This window comes from Barbus barbus (assembly GCF_936440315.1).
Source record: "Barbus barbus genome assembly, chromosome: 1".
Classification (NCBI taxonomy): Eukaryota; Metazoa; Chordata; class Actinopteri; order Cypriniformes; family Cyprinidae; genus Barbus; species Barbus barbus.
In genome coordinates, this window is record NC_136729.1 from 40,171,267 (window position 1) to 40,194,787 (window position 23,521).

At 36.5% G+C, this 23,521-nt stretch overlaps 2 protein-coding genes across 8 annotated transcripts in view; both read left to right on the plus strand.

Annotated features, from left to right (window-relative positions):
* Window positions 1-1,124: 1,124 nt before the first annotated feature.
* LOC306871043 (NACHT, LRR and PYD domains-containing protein 3-like) lies at window positions 1,125-10,806 on the plus strand. 6 transcript variants are annotated; one of them, XM_079418709.1, is made up of 8 exons: window positions 1,141-1,217; window positions 2,397-2,489; window positions 4,240-4,430; window positions 5,807-7,855; window positions 7,969-8,142; window positions 8,331-8,504; window positions 8,988-9,034; window positions 9,235-10,806. In XM_079418709.1, exons 3-8 carry the CDS (start codon window positions 4,330-4,332, stop codon window positions 9,765-9,767), a joined length of 3,078 nt encoding a protein of 1,025 aa, XP_079274835.1. In that variant the 5' UTR covers window positions 1,141-1,217; window positions 2,397-2,489; window positions 4,240-4,329; the 3' UTR covers window positions 9,768-10,806. The 6 variants fall into 6 exon arrangements, with proteins under 6 accessions (XP_079274834.1, XP_079274835.1, XP_079274838.1 ...); XM_079418710.1 differs by having other exon boundaries at window positions 1,165-1,212; XM_079418708.1 differs by lacking the exon at window positions 2,397-2,489 and having other exon boundaries at window positions 1,125-1,217.
* A 353-nt stretch (window positions 10,807-11,159) lies between these two features.
* Window positions 11,160-23,521, plus strand: part of LOC306874033 (activating signal cointegrator 1-like) — an 86,154-nt gene continuing 73,792 nt past the window's right edge. For both annotated transcript variants that reach the window (XM_079423708.1, XM_079423709.1), the window contains exons 1-11: window positions 11,160-11,318; window positions 11,771-11,946; window positions 13,161-13,288; window positions 13,387-13,605; window positions 14,191-14,269; window positions 14,352-14,457; window positions 14,612-14,827; window positions 15,719-15,845; window positions 15,952-16,136; window positions 17,287-17,411; window positions 17,530-17,621. In XM_079423708.1, the coding sequence (XP_079279834.1) occupies window positions 11,239-11,318; window positions 11,771-11,946; window positions 13,161-13,288; window positions 13,387-13,605; window positions 14,191-14,269; window positions 14,352-14,457; window positions 14,612-14,827; window positions 15,719-15,845; window positions 15,952-16,136; window positions 17,287-17,411; window positions 17,530-17,621 (1,533 nt within the window). In that variant the 5' untranslated portion in view covers window positions 11,160-11,238. The remainder of the gene's footprint in view (window positions 11,319-11,770; window positions 11,947-13,160; window positions 13,289-13,386; window positions 13,606-14,190; window positions 14,270-14,351; window positions 14,458-14,611; window positions 14,828-15,718; window positions 15,846-15,951; window positions 16,137-17,286; window positions 17,412-17,529; window positions 17,622-23,521) is intronic.

Below are 23,521 nucleotides of genomic sequence, written 5' to 3' on the forward strand. Positions count from 1 at the left end.
TAATAAAATACTCAACTTCACTGTAGCACATTGTAGTGTCACCAAATTCAGTTCACACATCACTGCTCTCCTGCTGATTATACTACAACACTTATTTTGAAAATAACTGCTTTGGCATATTTTGTTATGATTATTTATTATGAAAAAGAGTTAATAACTTCACTGTAACACACCGAAATTCACGAAATTCAGTTCAAACATCACTGCTGGTTATACTACAACACTCATTTTGAAAATAATTGCTTTTGGATCATTTTAAAGATTTTTTAAACATATTCAATAAGTTCACTGCTATTGGACATAATCGTTAATCATTTTAATGTAACACACTGCAGTGTCACCAAATTCAGTTCACACATCACTGCTCTCCTTCTGATTATACTACAACACTTATTTTTGAAAATAATAACTTTTGGATGATTTTTTTATTATTATTTAAATGTTTAATAAATTCACTGTTATGGACATAATAGTTAATAACTTCACTGTAACACACTGTAGTGTCACCAAATTCAGTTCACACATCACTGCTCTCCTTCTGTTCTTTACCATAACACTTATTTTGTTAAAATACAATAATTGCTTTTACATATTTTTTATGATTTGTTAATCATGAAAAACAGTTAATAAGTTAATTGTAGCACACTGTACTATGTGAACTGAACCGTGATATGTGATGTGTGAACTGAATTTGGTGAAAGTACAGTGTGTTACATTAAAATTATTTACTCTTATGTCCAATAAAAATGAAGTTAAATATAAATAATCATAAAAAAATATGCCAAAGCAATTATTTTCAAAATAAGTGTTGTAGTATAATCAGCAGGAGAGCAGGGATGTGTGAACTGAATTTGGTGACACTACAGTGCGTTACTGTGAAGTTATGGAGTATTTTATTAGGAACATTTAGCAGTGTTATAGATATGATAACGTTTATGTCTCCACACAAAATATATAGCCTACTTAAAACATTCATTTTGGGGTGGAGTAACCCTTTAACAACAACTTTTGAGTGTTACCCACCAGATGGCGCATTTATTAGTTAACTTCTGCTCCTTTAGGAGAAACGAGGATCTGAAACCGAAAGCATGAGCTGTCAATCTTAATATGTGACCGACGGTATAGGCAAACTTGAGTAACCCCACCGCGGTAACGCCTCCACATACACAGAAGAAATGGGAGCAAGCAGAAGAAACACACGGTGACGGAGCGGTGAGGTGTGGATGAGTGTAATTCTATAAATTCGATAAATACAGACTAATTATGAAAGTTTTACGACCTGATTCGACAGGGACATAGCTGGGCTTAACTTTATTTACGATTGTCTGATTGTGACCCTCAAGCCTTTTATCCTGAGGGATACAAACATTTGTGTGCGTCTTGGTTTCGCTTTGAAAGGGTGTTTGTTGTGAATATTTAGATGAGAGAACTTTTGTTGCTACATTCTTTGTTTAGCTCACAGGAAGCATTTAAAACTGCATGGCAAAAATCGAGTTCACATATTTACACATGTCGACCTGTTTAAAAAGCTGTTGTTCAGCATTAGCTAATTAGGTTAACATTGAATATTTTGGTTAATTAAATGCTTGCTTTTTTGTAATCTGTCTCTTAATATTTGTATCTCAGGGGATACGTTTTAGAAAATCAAATATTTTAGTAATTTGACAAAACAGATATCGTTGGAAAGGTCTGACAGTCAAGGTTCCATATTTGGTAACTGTTTTGTAATAGAAGTGATATTGTGACAGAAAACCGCATCAGAGAAATTCAATAGAGTTTGGGTGTAACCCAGTTGTTATTTTTGCTATAGCGCCCAAACAAAATCTTACAGGAACCACAATTTTTGTGATATCAACTTCAATTTTGGAACATAAATTGGTTAGATATTTGGCTTTAGTTTTATAGCAATTTTAGAGTGCAACATATTAAAAAATATATTTATTTGATTAAAAATCAGATAAAAACAATTCTTATACTACATTATCTTTACTGTAACTTAAACTTTTATTACTTTTTTGTACTTTATTTGATTGAAATGCTTTCAGCTATAATCTGCTATGTGTCTTCTTTAAAAAGAGATCAACCTTATGTCTGTATTCCAAAGCGTTCAGGAATTACAACCATGTTTTTACAAGCATTGATAAACAAGTGTTCTGTTTTTAGTGAATTTATACCCCGGGCGATGTATCCTGGGGGATACAAACATTAAAATATATAAGAGTCAAGTTTTGAAAAAAAAAAAAAAAAAAAAAATTTAAATTGTTTTATTTGAGTCCCAATAAGATAAGCAATAAATACATTTTCTGATGTCCCTTTATGAGTTTGCCCTTTTTAGGGTTAATTAGTTGGATGAAAGTTACGGATTAAAAACGTTATATATGTTTTACCATTTCCAGACTTTTTGAGAGCCACTAAAGCCAAGATGACAGCATACAGTTTGTGTCCATCCAGGGCTGAAGCATTCCCTCTGCAGATCAACTACGAATAAAGTAAATGGGAATGCTTATGGATAGCTCTGTGCATGTATATTAGACTGCTGAGGGTTAATTTAATTGATATTGATGATTTTTAACTTAAATTGATATAAAGCACACTGGTCAACTGCTGTTGTTTAGTTGTGCTATAGAAATAAAATTGACAGACAATTGACAGTAACTGTATTAAAAAGAAAATATATATAGTTATTATTTTTTTAATGATCCCTTATCATAAAATAAGTAGTATTGTAAGATTTGTTTTAGAATAAAGATTATGCCAAACTACATAAAGTTTGTAACAGGGCGAATGAGATGTGTGGATCCATACACAAAGCTTTATTTATAGACATGGTCATATACAGGCAGGGTCGAGCATCAGCAAACAGATATGTTTAAGGCAAGACAGAGTATTCCTAGGGCTGGCGTAGGTCATCGATCGGCGAACAGAATCCAGAGTAATTGATAAGGAGTAATCCAGAAACATTAGCAATAGTCCAGACAAGGAACAAACAGAGTCCAAGCGGCAAGACAAGGGTTAATCCAAGGAACACGGGCAGGAATCAGGTAACAGGAAACAAGGCAACATGAAATGACAAGACTAAACTAGAATTAGAAACTAGGCTCCGTAAAGCAGCTATCATTTGGTGAGTGATAAACGCAGAACAATACTAGAGACTAAACAGCAACACGGAACAGCTAGGTAAGGCAGCTAACACTAGGAGAGTGATAAACACTAGACAATATTTGGCGATCAGAACAGGATCTGAGTGGGTGTTATATAGTGTCTGTAATAGGTGAGCGTGTGATTGGTGACAGCTGTGTGATCAGTGCAATGGATGATGGGAAATGCAGTCCAGTGTGATGTTTAACAGTCTGTGTGGTGTGAGAGTCAATATGATGGAGTGGCATCCTCTTGTGGCGAGTGGACGAAAGATCATGAACCCGAACGTTATCCCAAAAATTTCAGTTTGTTGAAAATGTAGGCTACTCAGGCCATCCAACATGTCTACAAGTTTATTTCTTGATCAGAACAGATTGGAGAAATTTAGCTTTATCACTTGTTCACCAGTGGATGCTGTCAGAATGAGACAAGTAATGTTTAAGTAATCCGAAGTAATCTGCTGCATGTTTGTAAGAAAAAACAAAACATCATTAAGACGTTTTTAACTTCAAACCATTGCTTCCAGCTAAAATACATGTCCTTATCCATAAAATTTGTTTCTGAAAGCGTCGTCTCATCTGAATGAGTCCAAAGCACTTCCAAAGTAATATATCCGTAGAGAGGAAAAGAGGGGATGGACTTTTTCACTGGACTTTTTTTATGGATTGTGAAGTTGTATGTTAGCAAGAAATGACTGTTTAAAGTTAAAACGTCCTGATGATGGATTTGTTTATTACAAAAACAGAAGCTTTTCATTTCACAAGACGTTAATTGATGGACTGGAGTCATGTGGATTACTTGTGAATTATTGAGATGTTTTTTCGGCTTTTTGGACTCTCATTCTGATGGCACCCACTGACTGCAGAAGAGCCATTGGTGAGCAAGTGATATAATGCTACATTTCAGCAAAGCAATTCAGATACAGAAACAAACTTATCTACATCTTAGATGATGAGTACACTTTCATTTTTTTGGGTGAACTATTGCGTTAAAATTTTCTTGTTGAGAATTTCTTTCTTTTAATTATTATTTTTTTCTTTATGATATTAACATTCAGGACAGTTATGCTCCATTTTAATGTGTGTATGCATGTATTTGCAGACATAACGGCAGCCACTTCTGAAGAGCAGCAGCGCCTCTAAAATGAGTTTCTATGAGAAGAGAAAGGGAGCTGTATCTGCTTAGACCAAAATGGCAGGAACTCCAAAACCCAGCTGTGTGTCTATGAAGAGTGATGTATCTATGGGCATGCCACCTGAATTCAGTGGTGGAGCAGTGAACTCTGACCCCAAGTGAGACACAAGATTAAATCTTAAAAGGATAGTTTACCCAAAATTTGCTTTTAGTTTACTCGCCCTCAGGCCATCCAAAATGCCGGTGACTTTTTTCTTCAGATGAACAGTAAAGAAGATTTTTAGCTGAAAATGTGTGGAAAACATTGGTGATTAATAAAATGCAAATCAGCGGCTGCAAATAAAAAAAAAAAACATATAATGAACACAAAATTAATACCCATGACTCATGAGACATGGCGATATATTTAAGTCTTACGAAGCAAAACAAACGGTCTGTGCAAGAAACTGAACATTATTTACAACATTATTAAATGTAGTCCATAGCCATTCTTTTCTGCGAACTGGTTCTTTGAGTTCATTTTAATGGGCTGGTTCAATTCACTAGTTTGTTTACATAATCACATAATGAAGTAATTATATAACTACACATTATATTATTATTAAAGTGCCCAATAATGATGTGAAATTTGGATGTTCTAAAGCATATAAAGTGAACAAGCTTGTCTTGATGCTCACCTTTTTACATAAACAATGAGAAACCATAAAAACTTTCCTTTCACCCCTTCATTCAAGTGCTTGGTTCATGCATGCACATATCACCGGCTCATTGGTCTTTGGTCTGAGTTGATTTCCTTACTTCAGTGTTCTGTTGGAGTGGTAAATAAATTGGCAAAAGCCAGCATCATAGAAGCATAAATCCCAGTATTTTGGCTCATTTCGTGTCAAGAGTGACCGTCAGGCATGTCTGAAAGTGAGTTTTGATATTCTGGAGCCACAAACTGTTTCTGATGGTTCAGTCCGATTTGGTGAACTGGTTCAAGTGATAACTGGACATCACTTAGGGCTGTTTGCATGAGGCTATGGATTACAGGTAATAGTGTTGTAAATAATGTTCAACTTCTTGCACAGACCAATCATTTTGCATGATAAGACCTCAATATATCGTCAGGAGCCACAGTATTAATTTTGTGTTCTTTGATATGCTTTTTTTTTTTTTTTTCTCAAAAATGAGCAGCCGCAGACTTGTATTTAATGAATCACCACTGACCACGGTTTCAGCTAAAAATTTTATTTACTGTTCTATGTTCTACTGACAAAAAGTCCCCTTAATCTTGGATGGCCTGAGCATGACTAAATTAACAGCTAATTTAAATTTTTGGGTAAACTTTTCCTTTAATAGCCTATACAGGACAATGATAAACGTAGGCATTTTGGTTTCTTACAGATATTCACAGTATGATCTGTTTGTAAGTAGATTCACAAAGTAACATCAGCATGCAGTTGAGTCTTAATGAAAAGTGACAGTGTAATGAAAAACTTAGTACAACATTGGTTAGCAAATATGATTTAACACATCTAAAATCCCTCTGCAGGTTTTTGTTCCAGGTTTTTTCCAAATGTGGAGTGTGTGAGCAGGCTGTGAGAGATCCGGTTTCAATTACCTGTAAACATAGTTTCTGCAGACAGTGTATCAGCTGCTACTGGGATAAGTTCAGTCAGTCAGAAGACTTTGACTGTCCTCAATGCAAGAAGAGATCTAGAACTCATCCTGTTCTACAAATGGATAAAGTCTCGGGAGGATCCATTTCTGCTCTATGTTACACAAACCTGCAGCAGGATTCTCTGGTGGACGATGTCCTGCAGAGAGTCAAAAAGAGACACAAAACCAGCATGAAGAACAAGTATGAGAGCTTATTTGAGGGAATCAAACTACAGGAGAATCGAACTCTCCTGAACAGGATCTACACACAGCTATGTGTCATAGAGGGAGAAAGTGAAGGGGTGAATGAGGAACATGAAGTGTTACAGATGGAGAAATCACCCAGAACACAACATTCACAAGACAATCATATCCATTGCAATGATATCTTTAAATCCTTACCTGAACAAGGATGTGAGGGGAAGAGGAGAAAGATGAATGACAAAATAAAGATTGCTCTTACTAAAGGAGTCGCTGGAATTGGAAAAACAGTCTCTGTGCAGAAGTTCATTCTGGACTGGGCAGAGGGAAAAGCCAATGAGGATGTAGATTTCATGTTTGTGCTTCCATTTCGAGAGCTGAACTTGATTAAAGACGATCAGTACAGTATTCAAAAACTTCTGCTCGACTTTCTTCCTGAACTTCAAGATCTGGACTCAAAGATTTATAATGAATGTAAAGTTGTGTTCATCTTTGATGGTCTGGATGAAAGCAGAATTTTACTGCGGTTTTCAGACAGTGAGATGGTTTCTGATATAAATGAGTCTTCATCAGTTGGTGTATTGATGTCAAACATCATCAGAGGAGAGCTGCTTCCCTCTGCTCACATCTGGATCACGTCCAGACCAGCAGCAGCCAATCAGATCCCTTCAAAATACATAAATCGGGTGACTGAAATTCAGGGATTCAATGACCCTCAGAAGGAGGAATATTTCACAAAGAGGATCAGTGATCGGCATCAAGCCAGCAGAATCATCTCACACATCAAAAGATCAAGAAGCCTCCACATCATGTGCCACATACCTGTCTTCTGCTGGATCTCATCCACTGTACTTCAGAACATCCTGAAACAAGATGACAGTGCAGAAATCCCTCAAACTCTGACTGAAATGTACATCCACTTTCTGCTCATTCAGATAAACATAAGAATTCAGAAGTACGATGAGCAAGATCCAGGAAAACTACGGCAGTCCAACAGAGATGTGATTTTGAAACTTGCTGAACTGGCTTTCAAACAGCTGAAGAAAGGCAATATCATGTTCTATGAGGAGGATCTGAAAGAGTGTGACATAGATGCCGTTGACGCCTCAGTGTATTCTGGGATTTGCACCGAGATATTTAAGGAGGAATCTGTGATTCATCAGAGGAAAGTCTACTGCTTCATACATCTGAGCTTTCAGGAATTTCTTGCTGCTATTTATGTGTTTTATTGTTATGTAATTAACACTGTGGAGGTACTAAGGTTTTTTGATTCCTTGCATAATTTGCTCAGAGGAGCAGTAGATAAAGCCTTAGAAAGTGAGAATGGACACCTGGATCTTTTCCTCCGGTTCCTGCTGGGCATCTCACTGGACTCCAATCAAAAACTCTTACAGGATCTACTGACCAACACTCACAGCTGCTCAAGGAGCATTGAGAAAACAACTGCTTATATTAAAGACAAAGTTAAATATGGACATGATCTTTCAGCTGACAAGTCCATCAATCTCTTTCTTTGTCTCTTTGAAATGAAAGACCAGACTCTGTACAGAGAGATTCAGGAGTTTCTGCAATCAGACAAACACTCAGAGAAGAAACTCTCTTCTGCACTTTGCTCAACAATCGCCCACATGTATCAGATGTCAGAAGAGGTGCTGGAGGAACTTGATCCCAAGAAATTTAATACATCAGAAGAAGGTCGAAAAAAACTCTTACCAGCTGTGAAAAACTGCAGAAAAGCTTTGTGAGTGTTAAATTCTTCTTTTGCTAATGCTAATGAATGCTGTGTTTTACATTTGAACTACCTTATGCAGATGTTTGTAGATCTAATTTGAATTGTGTTTTGCTCTCTTATAGTCTTGCTGACTGTAATCTCACTGATAAATCCTGTGAAATTGTGGCCTCAGCTCTACAATCATCAAACTCTGTCCTAAGAGAGCTGGACCTGAGTAACAATGACTTGCAGGATTCAGGAGTGAAGCTTCTCTCTAATGGACTGAAGAGTCCAAACTGTCAACTAGAGAAACTGAGGTTTCTAAAAAAAATTGTAACAGTTCACAGATTATTAAGAATTACACCCAAGTGCCCCATATAGTTCCAGCAGTATGTGCAAAGACACAATTCACTTTTAATAGAATCTTGTCTGATACTGTGTGTAGACTGTTCTAAAAACAATGCGTGTTTGTAGATTATCTGACTGTTGATATGCATGTTTGTAGATTGTCTGGCTGTATGGTGACAGAGGAAGGCTGTTATTGTCTGGCCTCAGCTCTGAGTTCCAACCCCTCGTACCTGAGAGAGCTGGATCTCAGCTACAATCACCCTGGACACTTCGGAGTAAAGATGCTGTCTGATCAGCTGAACCATCCAAACTGCAAACTGGAGATACTTAAGTATGTAGACCTAAAATCATGTAATTTACATGTGTATGTGTCATAATTTATAATATAAAATAATTATATTTGATTATTATTTCATTTTATTTATCTTGAGCAAGCATATGGAATAAATCCAGCAGCCTAATGACTACACAGATATTTTACATACAAAGTTTTTGTGCCAAGAGTTATTTCCCCCCCAAAATACTGATGTCTGGTAGCTTAGTCCAAACACTGTTACCAGATATTACATTACTTTCCACAGAGTTGAAATGACATAAATTACATGATGCTTAATGCTGAAAACAAATGCGAAAGTATATTGTCTTATGTTGTCAAGAATTCTCCACAAGTAAATTTCACTAAAAGATCTGGCTGGACAATAAAGAATTCAATTCAATGCTCCTTACTTAATCAGTACAACAAAAATTTGTAAATGGAAGAGTTATGAATTTTAGGACTTTAATTCACCTCCCATCATGTATCTGTACTGTTTAGTTTTGACCATGGAGAGTCCTTCAGAATCACACCAGGACTGCGGAAATGTAAGTTCTCTTGCTGTCAAGCAAACCGCATGCGCATTTATTTTTCAATAATTTTTTTGAGATTTTATAGCACAAATAATTCTAAAGCAGCCATAGAAGAATAGTGCCTTACAATCCCAAGCTAAGGCAAAGCATGACAATGTCAAGGAAAATATCCTGAAGATCTTTAGTGATATCACTTATGTTTAATCTCCTTTCAGATGCTTGTGATCTCACATTAGATCGAAATACAGTAAACACTCATCTCATTCTATCTGAGAACAACAAAAAGGCAACATATTTGGAAGAGGAGCAGCCATATCCTGATCATCCAGAAAGATTTGAGCACTACGAGCAGGTTCTGTGTAGAGAAAGCCTGACTGGACGCTGTTTCTGGGAGGCTGAATGGAGTGGCTGGAGTCATATAGCAGTCACATATCGAGGTATCAACAGGAAAGGAGGAAGCGACTGTAGGTTTGGACTCAATGAAAAGTCCTGGAGTCTGGTCTGCTCTGGTAAAAATTACTATGCCAGGCATAATAATGCAAGAACTGACATACCTGCACCCTCATCATGTTGTAACATAATTGGAGTGTATCTAGATCAGCCAGCTGGCTCTTTGTCTTTTTACAGTGTTTTCTCTGAAACTGGAAAAATGATCCACATTTACACCTTCCACTCCACATTTACTGAGCCCCTCTATGCAGGGTTTGGTATTGGGGTTGACAGTGGATCTTCAGTGTGTTTATGTTAAATACAGAAGCTGTGAAGCTTGTGTACCAGACACTCAGCCATGGGCTAAATACAGCCTATGGAGGAAATAAATTAAACTATGACAGTTTAGCTCCTACTGTAATTAAACACACCAGAACCAGCTAATCACAGTCTTCAGGATTACTTGAAAACTAAAGTTAGGCGTGTTGGAATAGGTTTGAGTTGAACTCTGCCGGACTGTGGCCTTCCAGGAGCAGAGTTTCACACCCATGTGCTAAAATATGCTTAAATTATTTATGTTGGTGTGATATGTCTGTAAGTGATGTCACATTTGACGTCAAATTTGCTAAAATAACAAATTTAAGAGTGAGTTTAATGTGCTCCCAGTGTGTAACTTACATATGACTGTTATATTCTTATCTGTAAATAACTATGTGTATATAGATGAGAACTTCTACTTGTATTTCCGTTTTGCATAAAGGGTGATCCTGACAGCATTGTTTAATGTAAGCACGTCAAACAAAAATCAGTCAGTACAGTTATTTTAACTGTTTGTTGTTGGAGGTTACATTTAGTTATATTTAATAGCAAAAAAATAAAATAAGTGTTTTAAAATGACAGAGAAGAGCAATGACATAGTAGCATGTATTTTTGATCAGTTGTGAATGTGTGTTCCTGCAGAACATTATGCCGCTTACTCTTAAACAGTTTGTGCTCTTGATTTTATATGGTGTTGCACCAGTTTTGAACTTCTATTGTATTTTTCTTATTTCTTCTTCTTCTTATTATTTTTTAGGAATGTATATTTTAGTCCAGGGGCCCTCGAGGTCCACTTTCCTGCAGAGTTTTGCTTCAAGCCTAATCAAACACACCTGAAAAAGCAAGGAAAGTGGAATTCGAGGGCAAAGAGTTGAGAACCCCTGTTTTAATCACATGAAATAAAATATAACCAGCATGAACGTAGTTCATGTAAGATGAATCGTAATATATAACTTTGGCACATACTATAATTTTTTAGGCTATATGTGTTTACTTTTGATCAATTTAATGGGTGTTTGAATAAAGAAAACTTACCCCAGACTTTCGAAATGTACTTTATTACAGTTTCTACAAAAATATTAAGCAGCAAAAAAATATATATTTTTAACATTAATAATAATTTCAATAATAATCATGGTCACAATAACATCGAAATCGCAAACGATTGTGATTGGTCAATCCTAACCATCGTTGAGAAAAGTAGCAGTTCTCATACGTTGTTCATTAAACTTCAACAGCGGTAGGGACATAACTTACCTTTGATTAACTTTACTGGTAAACTTGAATAGCCGTTTAATTGAAAACACATATTTAAATGTTATATAAGCATTGTTTAGTTTAGACCCATTTACGGATTTTGTATATGGAGACTTTTATTATGAAATACATCTCCCGGAAGTCAACCGAATAAGTCAAATCAACGCCGAAATCTCGTACAGACTGCAGTGTGTCACAGTTTTACTAACTTCATCATGACTGATTCTTTGATTCGCTGGACTGTTGATAAGTTAAAGCATAGTTTTGGATTGGAGGCAAGCGATGACATTGTACAGTAAGTACATTTTAATAGAAGATGAATTGTGCGCAAGTCTATCTGTGGACATTTGTGAAAATGATGTAACCTTAAAGTATAAATAACAGAACTGACAAACCTAAGAATACAACAAGAGAAAGGGATAACAACATTATCACGTTACCACCGTTGTTATTATTATTATTTTTATATTGCCATCGTGTTATAAGAAGTATGTAAACACCTTGTTAAGTCATCATGAGATTTAAGTTAGTCCCAAAGAGCCAAACTACCACTACATTACTTTTCAATACTGACCATAAACACTGCTGATATCTAAGTAATGTATATATGGTGATTAATAAATGCACAGCCTGACAGAGGATTCTTTGGAGTTTATGATGGGTGTGTTTGGTCATCTGGTATGTTGTTTTTGAATAGGTCTTTGTGAAAATAAGTGTTAGAAAAGGTAGTAAAATATCTGTTTTCAGGTACATCCTATCTATTGACAATGCTGATGAAATTGTGGAGTATGTTGGAGATCTCTTACAAGGAACAGAGGGAAACAGGAAAGATTTTGTGGATGAGCTGGTGCAGAGATGGCAGAAGTGTCAGATGCAAGCACCTGATGGTCTAGGCGGTGTCTATACGAAAGAGGCAGTCATGGGTAAATATTGACACACATGTTGTTAAGAAATAATGATAATATATGAGTTACCATATCTATCATGATTAACAGTAATATGTATTATTCTGATTAGGCCGATGTGTGCAAACTCTTCTTCTATACCAGGTTTAAATGAAAATTCATTTTTTTCAATCAGTTTTCTCAGTGCATGTTGTAAATCAGAGTCTGAGATGTATTATTCTTACATGTGTATGCTTCATTTTTGAAAATTTTCTTAATTTTAAATCAGAATGTCATAATTCTGGTGAAAAACTTCTCTCTGGTGATGTACCTTCTCCAGTCATTGAGGGCCTGTTCACATCAACACAGATGCTCAGCACGATAATTCAATCTAATTTTCACATGCAGTTTGTCACTTAATAAAAAAATCAATTTCGCTCTGACAGTATGTGACAGTATGTATTATGGAAAAGCAGAAATACAGGAGCACACAAAGACAGCAGTATAATGCTGTTTGCTTATCAAGATGCTAATGATTTTTCATTCATTATAATTATGTTTGTCTCAGTATTTGATTTGCTTTGACAGCTATCTGTCACACTTGCACTTAATAATGTGTTCATTGTTCAGAATGTTGCAGTAAAACACAAACAGAAACACACACTGTGCAACTTTCCATTTCTGACATGGCTTGCACATTGAAGAAACAAGCAGCATATACATGTTTTCAAACAGAACAGAGAAATAGTTGGTTCCATTGTTGCTTAGCAAAGCACCACCAAGTCATATAACATACAGTATTTTATATAACAGCGCTGTCTCTATTTACATGATCAAAAACGTAAATCTTATTGGTTGGCCAGTTTTATTCACAGTGCAATGGAAAAGAGATAAAAAAAAATGTGAATGTTGTTGTTGGTTTGAACAGACGCATTAACTGCTAAATTAAAATTCATCTTGGCGTGAACATGCCTTAAACGCAGCCCCTGCAAGCTGTTGTTTATCTGTTTACAATAGTGAGTACAGCAGCCATATCTCAAAATCCATTCAACAGCCAATAGATATAATCAAGTCCCCGGCCTACATAATCGAGAGGTCACAAAGCAAAAGAAAAGATCTGTTGCTACTTCTGTTTTATCACAGTTTTTAAAAGTTCAAAGCAACCGTTATATTGCCTGATCTTCGCGTATTGTGATATTGATATATGTATTCAGTGTCGATAAAGGAATTTTGTATGAAATCTCTACCCCCAGAGGGCCTGGACACAGCTACCAAAGACATTCAGAAGAAGTCCAAGCGAAAGGGAAGAAATAAGCAAGAGATTGTGACTGTCTGTCAGGCAGAGCCGGAGCCTGTGAAAACTCCCATTGACTTGATGAAGGTATGTCAACTCATTTTAATATCTAAAACTCTTTCTTAAAATATATCTGGTTTAACTAGGTGGAAAGAATTACAGAGGGATTTACTTTCGTTTATCAGGCACAAGAAAGCAGCAGCTCCAGCTCAGTGAAAAAGAAAAGCAAGTTTGTGAATCTGTATGCTAAAGAGGGTCGAGATAACCTGGCTATTCTACTGCCTGGTCGTCAACCCTGCGAGTGTCTGGCTCAGAAACACAGGCTCATCAACAACTGTCTGAGATGTGGCCGGGTAGTGTGCGAGCAAGAAGGCTCTGGCCCTTGTTTGTTCTGCGGCAGTCTGGTGAGCTTTGTCCGCTTATTAATCAGTACAGTCTGTGTTTGTTATAGACCCATATGTCGGCCAAGCTAATTATTTGGCTATTGTCTAGATACAATACATGATGATTGTCAGTAGTCATTTCCAAATTAAAATACAGATAGTCATGTTAATGGAAAAGCATTTTGTTATATATACTGTATGTGTGTGTGTGTGTGTGCGTGTGTGTGTGTATATGTACATATACATATATGCATACATACACACACACACACACACACACACGTTTTAAATTATAATAATACTTCACAATGTTTTTGTTTCTGATTGAATTTTTGATCAAATAAATGCAGCCTTGGTGAACAGCAGATTCTTTTTTTTTTTTTTTAACAAACATAAGACAAATCTTATTGATCCCAAACTTTTAAACAGTAGTTTCAGTATTGACTACAGATATTTGCATTGGCCATGGAAAACCCCATACAGATCGACCACTATTCTGTACCAGGTCTAATCTTATGGACCACGCAGATTTGATTATGAAAGTGATGGACAACTTTTTAAGAAGCCTTTATCAACACTGTTTAACATATTTAACACATAATTCAGGTCTGTACTACAGAGGAGCAAGAGATACTGCAGCGGGACTCCAACAAAAGTCAGAAGCTCCGTAAAAAACTCATGGGAGGTAAGAAATGAGGTGGTTGTATTTGTTTTTTCCCTGATTGGTAGCATTTGTGTGACAGACTTTGTTTTCTGTGTGGCTCTAGAGGGAACTGAGCGGGACTATCTTCCCCATCAAGAGGCCAGGATGAAAGCTGGTCTGGAAAAAGCTGTAAAACACAAAGACAAACTTCTGGAGTTTGACAAGAACAGGTCTGGCTGCCCAAATACACTGCTGTTAACCTATTGCTGTAATTGCCAGGGTTAGATAAATTTTAGCCTCAGAAATGCCCATGAACTTTCTGAGGTATAATGCACACCAAACTTAAGTTGGACTTTTAGATCATTTGAACTCATCTTTTTTTAGTGTTAAGAGAACACAAGTCTTGGATGATGAATCCGATTATTTTGCAACGGATTCCAACCAGTGGATTTCCCCAGGTGAGAGGGACGCATTACGCAAGCGAGAGGAGGAACTCCGAGAGCTTCGGCACGCCTCCCGCAAAGACCGCAAGATCACACTTGACTTTGCAGGGAGACAAGTGCTGGATGAAGGGGAGAAATTGACTCCGTACTACCAGAAGTAAGGAGCCACCTCTGTAATTTTTTTTATTTATTTGTTTATTTTTTTTTTTCCAGTTCAGCATTTGAAGTCTGCATCCTTCGAAGCATGCAATTGGGACATGAATTGGGACACAGCTTGTGTGTGTGTATACATATATGTGTATATATATATATATATATAAGACACACACACACAGGTATGCGATTTAATTCAGAATCATTAACATGTTAAAAATAATTTATTCCAAATAAATTACAGCAGCATGTGAAACTGCGCCATTACCGTAATCTACGTCATACAGTTTGATCAGTTTATCACACTGAGCATCTACAAACGTGCAAGAACCTGTAACCCTGGCTGTTGCTTGTTCTAACCCTTTAACAGCATTGCACTGTGTGAAAAACTGACTGAACAGAATGTCAAAACATCCCACCACTGTGTGGCCAGATGAGACGCAAACTACATTTCTCAGCTGGATAAAGTACACCATGTTAGAATATTTTTTAGAAGTACGATGCTGCCTTTAAGTCCTCATGGGAGGTTTCTACTTAAGAATTCAAAATTCATTATTATGACATAAGGTTATTTTGGCTGGAAAAAAATGGAAACATTGGACAATTTCTTTTTTCGCACGTTAAAAAATAAATGCAACCTCACTTTGTGTCAGTGACATTTACACACTGCCTCCGAAACTTCGTCCATCATAAAAAATGCGGATCAGGTTCGATTTTCGAGGTCTGTAGCAAGCACTTTGATAGGAAAGGATGACGAATACGAAAAAACGCATACAAAAATTTCATACTCAGTGTGCAAGGACCTTTAATAACTTGAGGGCAGTATTAATTGCAGTGCATGATTGACAAGGCATGATATGCAAAAAAGTTTTTTGTTTGTTTTTGGTTTTGAAAGGTTTGATGAGACAGTCAAGGCTATCAACACTGGTTCATTTGGCCAGACACCAAAACATTCTGTTTCTGCTGATGGACAGCACCTCAGAGAGCTCGTCAACCCCAACATCATGCAGGCTGCACCAGAGGTGGGTGCAAATAAGCTGCTTCTCAACATCTTATATTTTTTTAACAAAAGAGAATCTTAAATTTGAGTTGCTCTGTGTTTATGCATGTGTGTTTGTGTTGTGCTAGTGGGTTGACGTGTCTGGTAGCGGCACCTCACGTAAGTCTTTATCCAAGACCGTAAGCAGTACACAGAAAAGTGAGCGCAGCCGACTCAGACTGCAGGACAAAGAGCTGCAGGAGATCTCAGATGGTGGCTGGTGTCTCAGCATGCATCAGCCATGGGCTTCTTTGCTTGTTAAAGGCATAAAAAGGTACGGTTCACTTGAAGACCACATAAAAATGATAAATTATGTCATCCCTTGCTCAGGGGGATCCATACAATTGTCTCTAAAATGTGAACATTTTCCTCAATTATAACATCTGCATCTGACAAGAAATTAAGAAATTACAAGTCGCATTGTTTCGATACACAGACACACAAACACACACAAAAAGGTGTATTGGACAGGTGTAGTTTTAGTTGAGTTTACTCAGGTTGCTTTAGTTTATCATACATAAAGCATTTGAGCATTTGATTCGTTCCAGCCATGGAACTACAGCCAGTTGTTAAATTCAGCTAGTTATAATAACAAGCTAAATGTAATTTGTCTTTATATGTTGGATGTTGGCGGTCTAAAGATGGTACTGATTACATCTCTAGCACTCCCATTCCCATCCCACTCTCTACCACTCTAGCACTTTTTATTATGGCAACCTGAGTTCTTGTTAGCAGGTCCTCAACCCAAGCATGTACTCTACACTTCACCCAGCTCAAAAAAGCAACATAACATAAACTCTTTTAAAATACCAACATGATAGAACTTTAAATATTAAAAAGTCCCCATTTTCTCATCTTGCAAAAACCCCCCACTATATTTTATTCTAAAGTAACACGATCCAGACCTGTTGCAAATCTTGATGGGAAGTGTAAAATTATTTTGGAGTTTTAGTTTTGGTTTTGAAAATGAAAACATCGAGTTAAGCCAGAAAGTAAATGTTTCAAGTCAATTTAACATGATGCAATCATTGTTGAACAATAAAAACACTGATACAATGATGTTCAATCTAAATGAATTGTTTAAATAAAGTCAACAGCATTAAAAAAACATAATTTAATTAAAAGTTGGCTTTAAAACAGTATAAATAATATAAAAACAATTATTTTCATGTTACAAATTATATTAAAATTCGTTGCTTTTTGTGTAAACTTTTTTTTTTATACATTAAAAATAAATGTATATCACTGATAATGGCTGAAAACATATATATACAGTATATATTATGCATTCTTAACTTAAGCTAAAGGAAACCAACTTAAAAATGACATTTGAGATGTTCCGTTATGTGTATATATATATATATATATAAAACAGTGCACAGTTCATCTAAACATTTTCCATTTTCTCTTCATTTCTTGTATAGGGTAGAAGGCAGAACGTGGTACACATCCCATAGGGGGCGCCTGTGGATTGCTGCTGCTGCTAACAAACCCACTCCTCAAGAGATTGCAGAGGTAGAGGCCATGTATCGTCACATTTACAAAGAAGGTGTGTCTAATGTCTTCAAGTACTAAAGCTGCTGGACTTAAATGATCCCATCAGGCATGTCTGTAGACTGTAGCGCCTTTGTAATTTCACCTAACGTTTCGCTTGTTTCACTATCCAGAGCCCAAGTTTCCTGCGGAGTATCCCACAGGCTGTCTGCTGGGCTGCATGAACGTCACAGATTGTCTCTCTCAGGAACAGTTCAGAGAACAGGTCAGTGGCTTTTGCTGTCCCTCTTGGTATTAATCCATTCAAAACATTATATTTCCCTTAAAGTGCTCTGAGCTTGTTTTGTAAGCAAGCATGGCATCTTGTGCTTAAATCATTAACATCACCTGCTGTCTCTCAGCTACATCTGGAGCTCTTAGGGGCGTTGATACACTCATAGTGATGTGCTGTTACAAAGCAACTAAAAGTCATGTATGAGCCAATATGTTTATTGTTGGTTTATTTGCAGTGGCTCCATATTAAGGGCCAGTTTTACTAACGTCTTTTGGCGTTAAAATTGTACTGTCAGGTTTTACTAAAGACACACGGTGACAAATTAGCGCTGAAAAGGCATGGACACAGTAATTTTTGCACGTGAACTTATTGAATGTGCATTTGTAGGCGTGCATTTTTCCCTTTCAGACACAAAATTTATATGAGGAGAGAATTCAAATGAACCATGCAATGCATCGTACTAACGTTTGCACTCATCAAATTACTGGCATTTGCGCCATTATTTACCCCCCCCCCCCCCCCCCCCCCCCCCCCAAAAAAAAAAGCATATCTTAAACTATTTAGAGATTTTTTTTTTTTGGTTGCTATTGGTATTTTACATTGGTCGATATGTAGTCTCAGCCTCAGACGTCATGCCCACGGGCCACTGGCTGAAAGTCTGATGCATATGGCACACAAAAGTCTGTCACCGATGGAGTTTTGGTTCCTTGCCGCTGTCGCCTCTGGCTTGCTTAGTTGGGGACGCTTCATTTCCAGCGATATCGTCGACCTGATTGCAAAGACACTATTTAAACTTATTGACACATTATTTTCCTTTTTTTGATATTGTGCAGTGCTTTGACACAATTTGCATTGTAAAAAGCGCTATATAAATAAAGGTGACTTGACTTCACAAAAGTGGGAACACTTCAGGAGTTTCAAAGTCGTCATCGGATTGGTTGAATTATACAGGATTTCTGGGAGACGTGTGTCGCATTTTTCAATGTTCCACCTGGAAACAAAGATGCCGTGGCACCAAACCCCCTCACGAAAGAAGAAAGCCATTGTGTTTACAACTGTGACGACAAGCGCTCAGGATCAACTAAATGCTGGATTTTCAAAAGTATGTGAAATATTTAAAGTTCACGGCATAGAATCTTTAAAATACGTCTGAGAGTTTTACACACCGGTCTGTTATTGTGGCAACATTTCCATGCTCCGAAACATGACGCTGAACGAAATGAACTGTGATTGGTTGTTTGAAATGTCGGTCAAACGGCCTCATGGGCGGGCCTTGGCCAATGAAAGCTGCCATGCATTCCAGACCTTCAGCCGTCAGTCTGAAGGTCTGGCTACGTGAGACTAGTCGATATATAAATGAGATGTTGCGTCTGTGTTCTTTAATTTGCGCGTTGTTAGTAAATCACCCGCAGAAATTTCCCTTATCGGCGAACCCTTTTTTTGGTATTGCGCTCTCGTGCTAATTTGCCCAGTTTAGTAAAACTGGCTCGATGTATAACTTTGCAGATTTTCATGCAGCTTTGTATTGTTACAGTGTCAGTAGTACTGTATATGTAAATGAACAATGTGCGCAAAGATATCCCTGTTTATTTGTCAGTTGTTGACAGCTCAATAATGTGTTTCTCATCATCCGGTGGACATTTGCTGACAAATAAACTGGGAGATTTGTGTGCGGGTAACACAGAGAAAGAGTACAGATTGTTCATTTACACATACTACTAACACGAACTATACAAAGCTGTTTGAAAATTGGCAATGTTGTCCTTTAAGGCATATGTAAAAATGTATACTTGCCTTTGGATGAGGTAGACCATAACACCAAGTCCTAACCAGACACACTGCGACACAAACATACGACCACTTGACTGATCTAAGAAGTGCTTTCCCTGACAGGACTTCAGAAATCTCTAAATATCTGTCTCGAGTTGTTGGTGTAGAAAGATGTTACAATTTCTGTTCATAATCTGAGATTAAACCACCCAGGCTGTTAAACTGTCACAATACAACCATTAAAGGCTTGAAGTTATGTGTGAAATCTTTCACACTGGCTTGACTTTCAGCAACTAATGGTAACTCCTCCAGACTGCAAATAGGTGCAAAATTTGTGTGTCTTCCAGTCTTTACTGTACCCCATGACAACATGCACTGCTTTTAGGCCAAGCCTCTGTGCACAGGAATTGCCATTAACAAACAAACCAACCCTGAGAAATATTCACTATAAATACTGTAAATACAAATACTGTTAAATGTGGAAAAAAGTATTTCTGGTTGAAATGTTAGTGGATCATGTTCATAATTAATGGGTTGAACTGCACCTGTGGTTACTCTGGTGAGACACCTGAGTGAACTTGAGGGGAACTGACATCATGCATTCACTAGAATCACAGCAAAAAAACAACAACTATAAAACAAAGTGGCTCAATGAAGTGCATCGTGGATGTCAAGACGCTTTATGATAGAACAGAAAATTAAAAATAGTTTGCGTCTCAAGACCATTTCACTGCACTCTTTCCAGCTGTTCTAGAATTGAATAACATCTCCTGTGTGTACTTAGGCTGTGCATGACTCAACATGATTTAAAAGTCATTAAAAAACAGATCAGATTGGATTGAGTCAAACTTAAAGCTGTTAAATACCTGATATACCCACACCTGTGTCTGAACTTCATGTCAGTTCTATTCTGGTACTGTTCTGGGTCACCACTTGATATCCAATATAAAACCTGGGCTCCGAAGCAAAAAACAAAACAACACTCATTCATTTTAAGACCTACCTGATAGGATCTACCTGATAAAGCTTCAAAACAGTATCCTTTGTTTTTCACTTGCAGTTTTAATTTCAATTGACTTCCTATTTATTTCTCCACATTAATACTTTTTAGCCACTCTTCTAACTCCTCCCTCCCTCCAACACAAAAATCAATGCTCACAGTGCACTTGAGCTGAGCAGCACGCAGCAGTATTCTGGCGTACAAGCACATTCCTCTCTCTGTCTGTGTCCGCTTCCCCTGCTGTCTTCTTCTGTAGCCTAAAGCACACTTCCTGCCTCATTTCCTGTTATCCCTGCATGGCAAGGCTCCCTGTAATAGAGGTGTAATTGGTGCTGCTGCAGCAGCGTCTGTCATTGAGATGAGCTCTTCTCTGCTGCGTTTCACAGATCGTCTCACAAAGACTATGTCGGGATCATATTTTACGTCAAAATCAAACAGATGAAATAAGAAATTATGTCTGGTACATCAGAAGACTGAAACCTGTTTTTAGGGCCATGAGTATTTTTGCTTTGTAACGTTATTTAATGACTATACAGCACATTTCTCCCCAAAACTGGATGCTTGCAGTGGCTTGGAACAATGTGTTTGAGGATCAACGCAAGTTTCTTTTTTGACTGCTCAGGAAAACATGCAAGAAATGTGTTTATTTTTTTTCCTTCCTGAAAGAATTAGGTATTAATTTAAATAGAGTGCTGAACGTAATTTTCTTTTTGGTGTAGACGCATTGCTCTTTGAAACAGGAAGTTGGGGCTGGACGTATCAAATGACATACTTGTACTAAAAAAAGTGCCTTTTAGCTCACATCACATCACATGGGGTCAAAGTTCGGTTAGTTAGCATATGGTCCGTTTAGCCCCTGCTGAGCTTTAAGTAAATGCTGTTTTTTTGCAAGCAACATTTAAATAAAAATTTGGAAAACTATATTGTACGAGAGGTTTCTTTTTCTGTATCTATTATACAGTATTTATGTTTTTATATATATATATATATATATATATATATATATATATATATATATATATATATATATATATATATATATATATATATATATATATATATATATATATATATATATATATATATACACACACAAAAATATATTTTTTATAATTTATAAAATGTATTGAAAATCATATATGCAGTGATAATATAATTATATTTTTTATTTATGCATAGGCATGTTGCAGATTAGTTGCATTGCATTTACAGTTCAGGTGATTGGCTAAAAAAATCCTAATCCTAATCTTTATCTAAAATAAAATGGAAAACTAAAGAAAACAAAACAATTTATTTTATTTTGGCTAGTTGCCAAAACAATATTTAAACCTTTTTTTTTTTTTTTTTAAATACAACTATAATACAAAAAAGATATTGAAAAAAAAAATAAACAAATGACAAATATTGCCAAAACTAAAAAAAAATCAAATGAAATAAAATCTGAATAAAAACGATTGTATTTTAACAATACTAAAATCACCAGGTGCCTCCTTGAGCAATTATTTGCTACTTGTTTTTGCCTGTCAGTGGTAGTTTTTAAATAGTAAACAGTGTTTTGCTTGCAACACAACCTACAGAGGGAGCAATGCACCATCAGCTCCTCAACCTCAGCAGCCCACTGCTGCCATTTTGACTGCCGCTACACTGAAGCAAAGCCTGAGAATCCTTCCATACTAATTCATGTCCTGCAATTACTTTCATATTGCACACTTCTAGTATTGATAGTATGTTTGAAGCGAGCATCTATTTTCCTAGTTTCTATGATGTCAAGCAGAGGATTTAAAAGGATTATGTCCAGGTGCAATATCGCAACCCGGCTCTGTCCTTGATTAATTATAAATCAATGAAGTCTATTGCAGCTCAGAGGACTCTAATCTTTTCTCTTTTATCCAGTGTAAATGTCGGCATGCCTCAGCCGTTCTGTCTGCTTTAACCTGAGAGAATCTGTATACCTCTGTGCTTTTGAAAAACCAAACACCTCTTGACAAATCCACCATGCACAGAATGAATTTGCACAGAGGTGAAGGAAACTGTCATATGTCTAGACTGATGCCCCCTCAGGCTGCAGTGAATGTTCAGGGTTTAAAACAATCAGAAAAAGTCTTTTGACTAAACTTTAACTTTTTTTTTTTTTTTTTTTCATGGTTTGTAGTTTTACATTTATCTCAGTGAAATATCTGTGATTTATATTTGCATTACAGTTTGTTTTTACAAACTGATTTCTTGTATTGAACATCTCTTTAACATTAATATCATTCTTGGTTTTCTCATACTATTCATTCTAATCGTTATATTTCAGCTTCAGAAACAGTTTTCAGGCTTTATGTTAATTTCAGGAAGCAGTGTGCACATTTTTTCTCTCTTCTTTTTTAACCCAGTCAGTTAAAATGCAGTGTTCATGAAACTAAATATCAATAAAAAAAAAAAATAATTATAATAATATTGTAATAATTTAGGAGTTTATATTTTCACCTATGGTTTTACCTGATTCAATCGGATTCCAAATTTTTTGTTTTAATTTACATTTTTGTCTCTTGTAAATTATATAATTTATTGAATGTTTTATGAAGTCCTATTTATTAATTTGAAAGTTTTATTTTAAGTGATACTGACCCTGTGAAAGCTTAATCTCCTAAAAAATAACCTTATATTAGATTACATTATTGTACTACATTGGCTTTTATTCTTTGTGCTTTAGCTATTTATTATCCAAGCTTTAGAGTGTCACGATGCACACACGAGGAGGACACAGGAACACGCAGACGAGGATGTAAACTCAAATATATGTCTTTAATGAAGACATCAAGACATGGCAGGACAAGGCAAGGCTGACACAGACAGGAACACCGGGGTGTAACGAGTAGACCAGACGAAATCTAACTCAGGACTATAAATACACAGGTAAATCATAGATAACGAGACGAACATGGCTAGACAAGAATTAACTAATTACATTTAACAAGGACAGGAAAGATGTTCACTCAATGCAGACAGTTTACTCACCCTCAGGCTGTCCAAGATGTACTGTAGATGATTTAGTTTTTTCATTTGAAGAAATTTAGCATGACATCGCTTGCTCACTAATGGACTAATGGATCTTCTGCAGTGAAGGGGTGCTGTC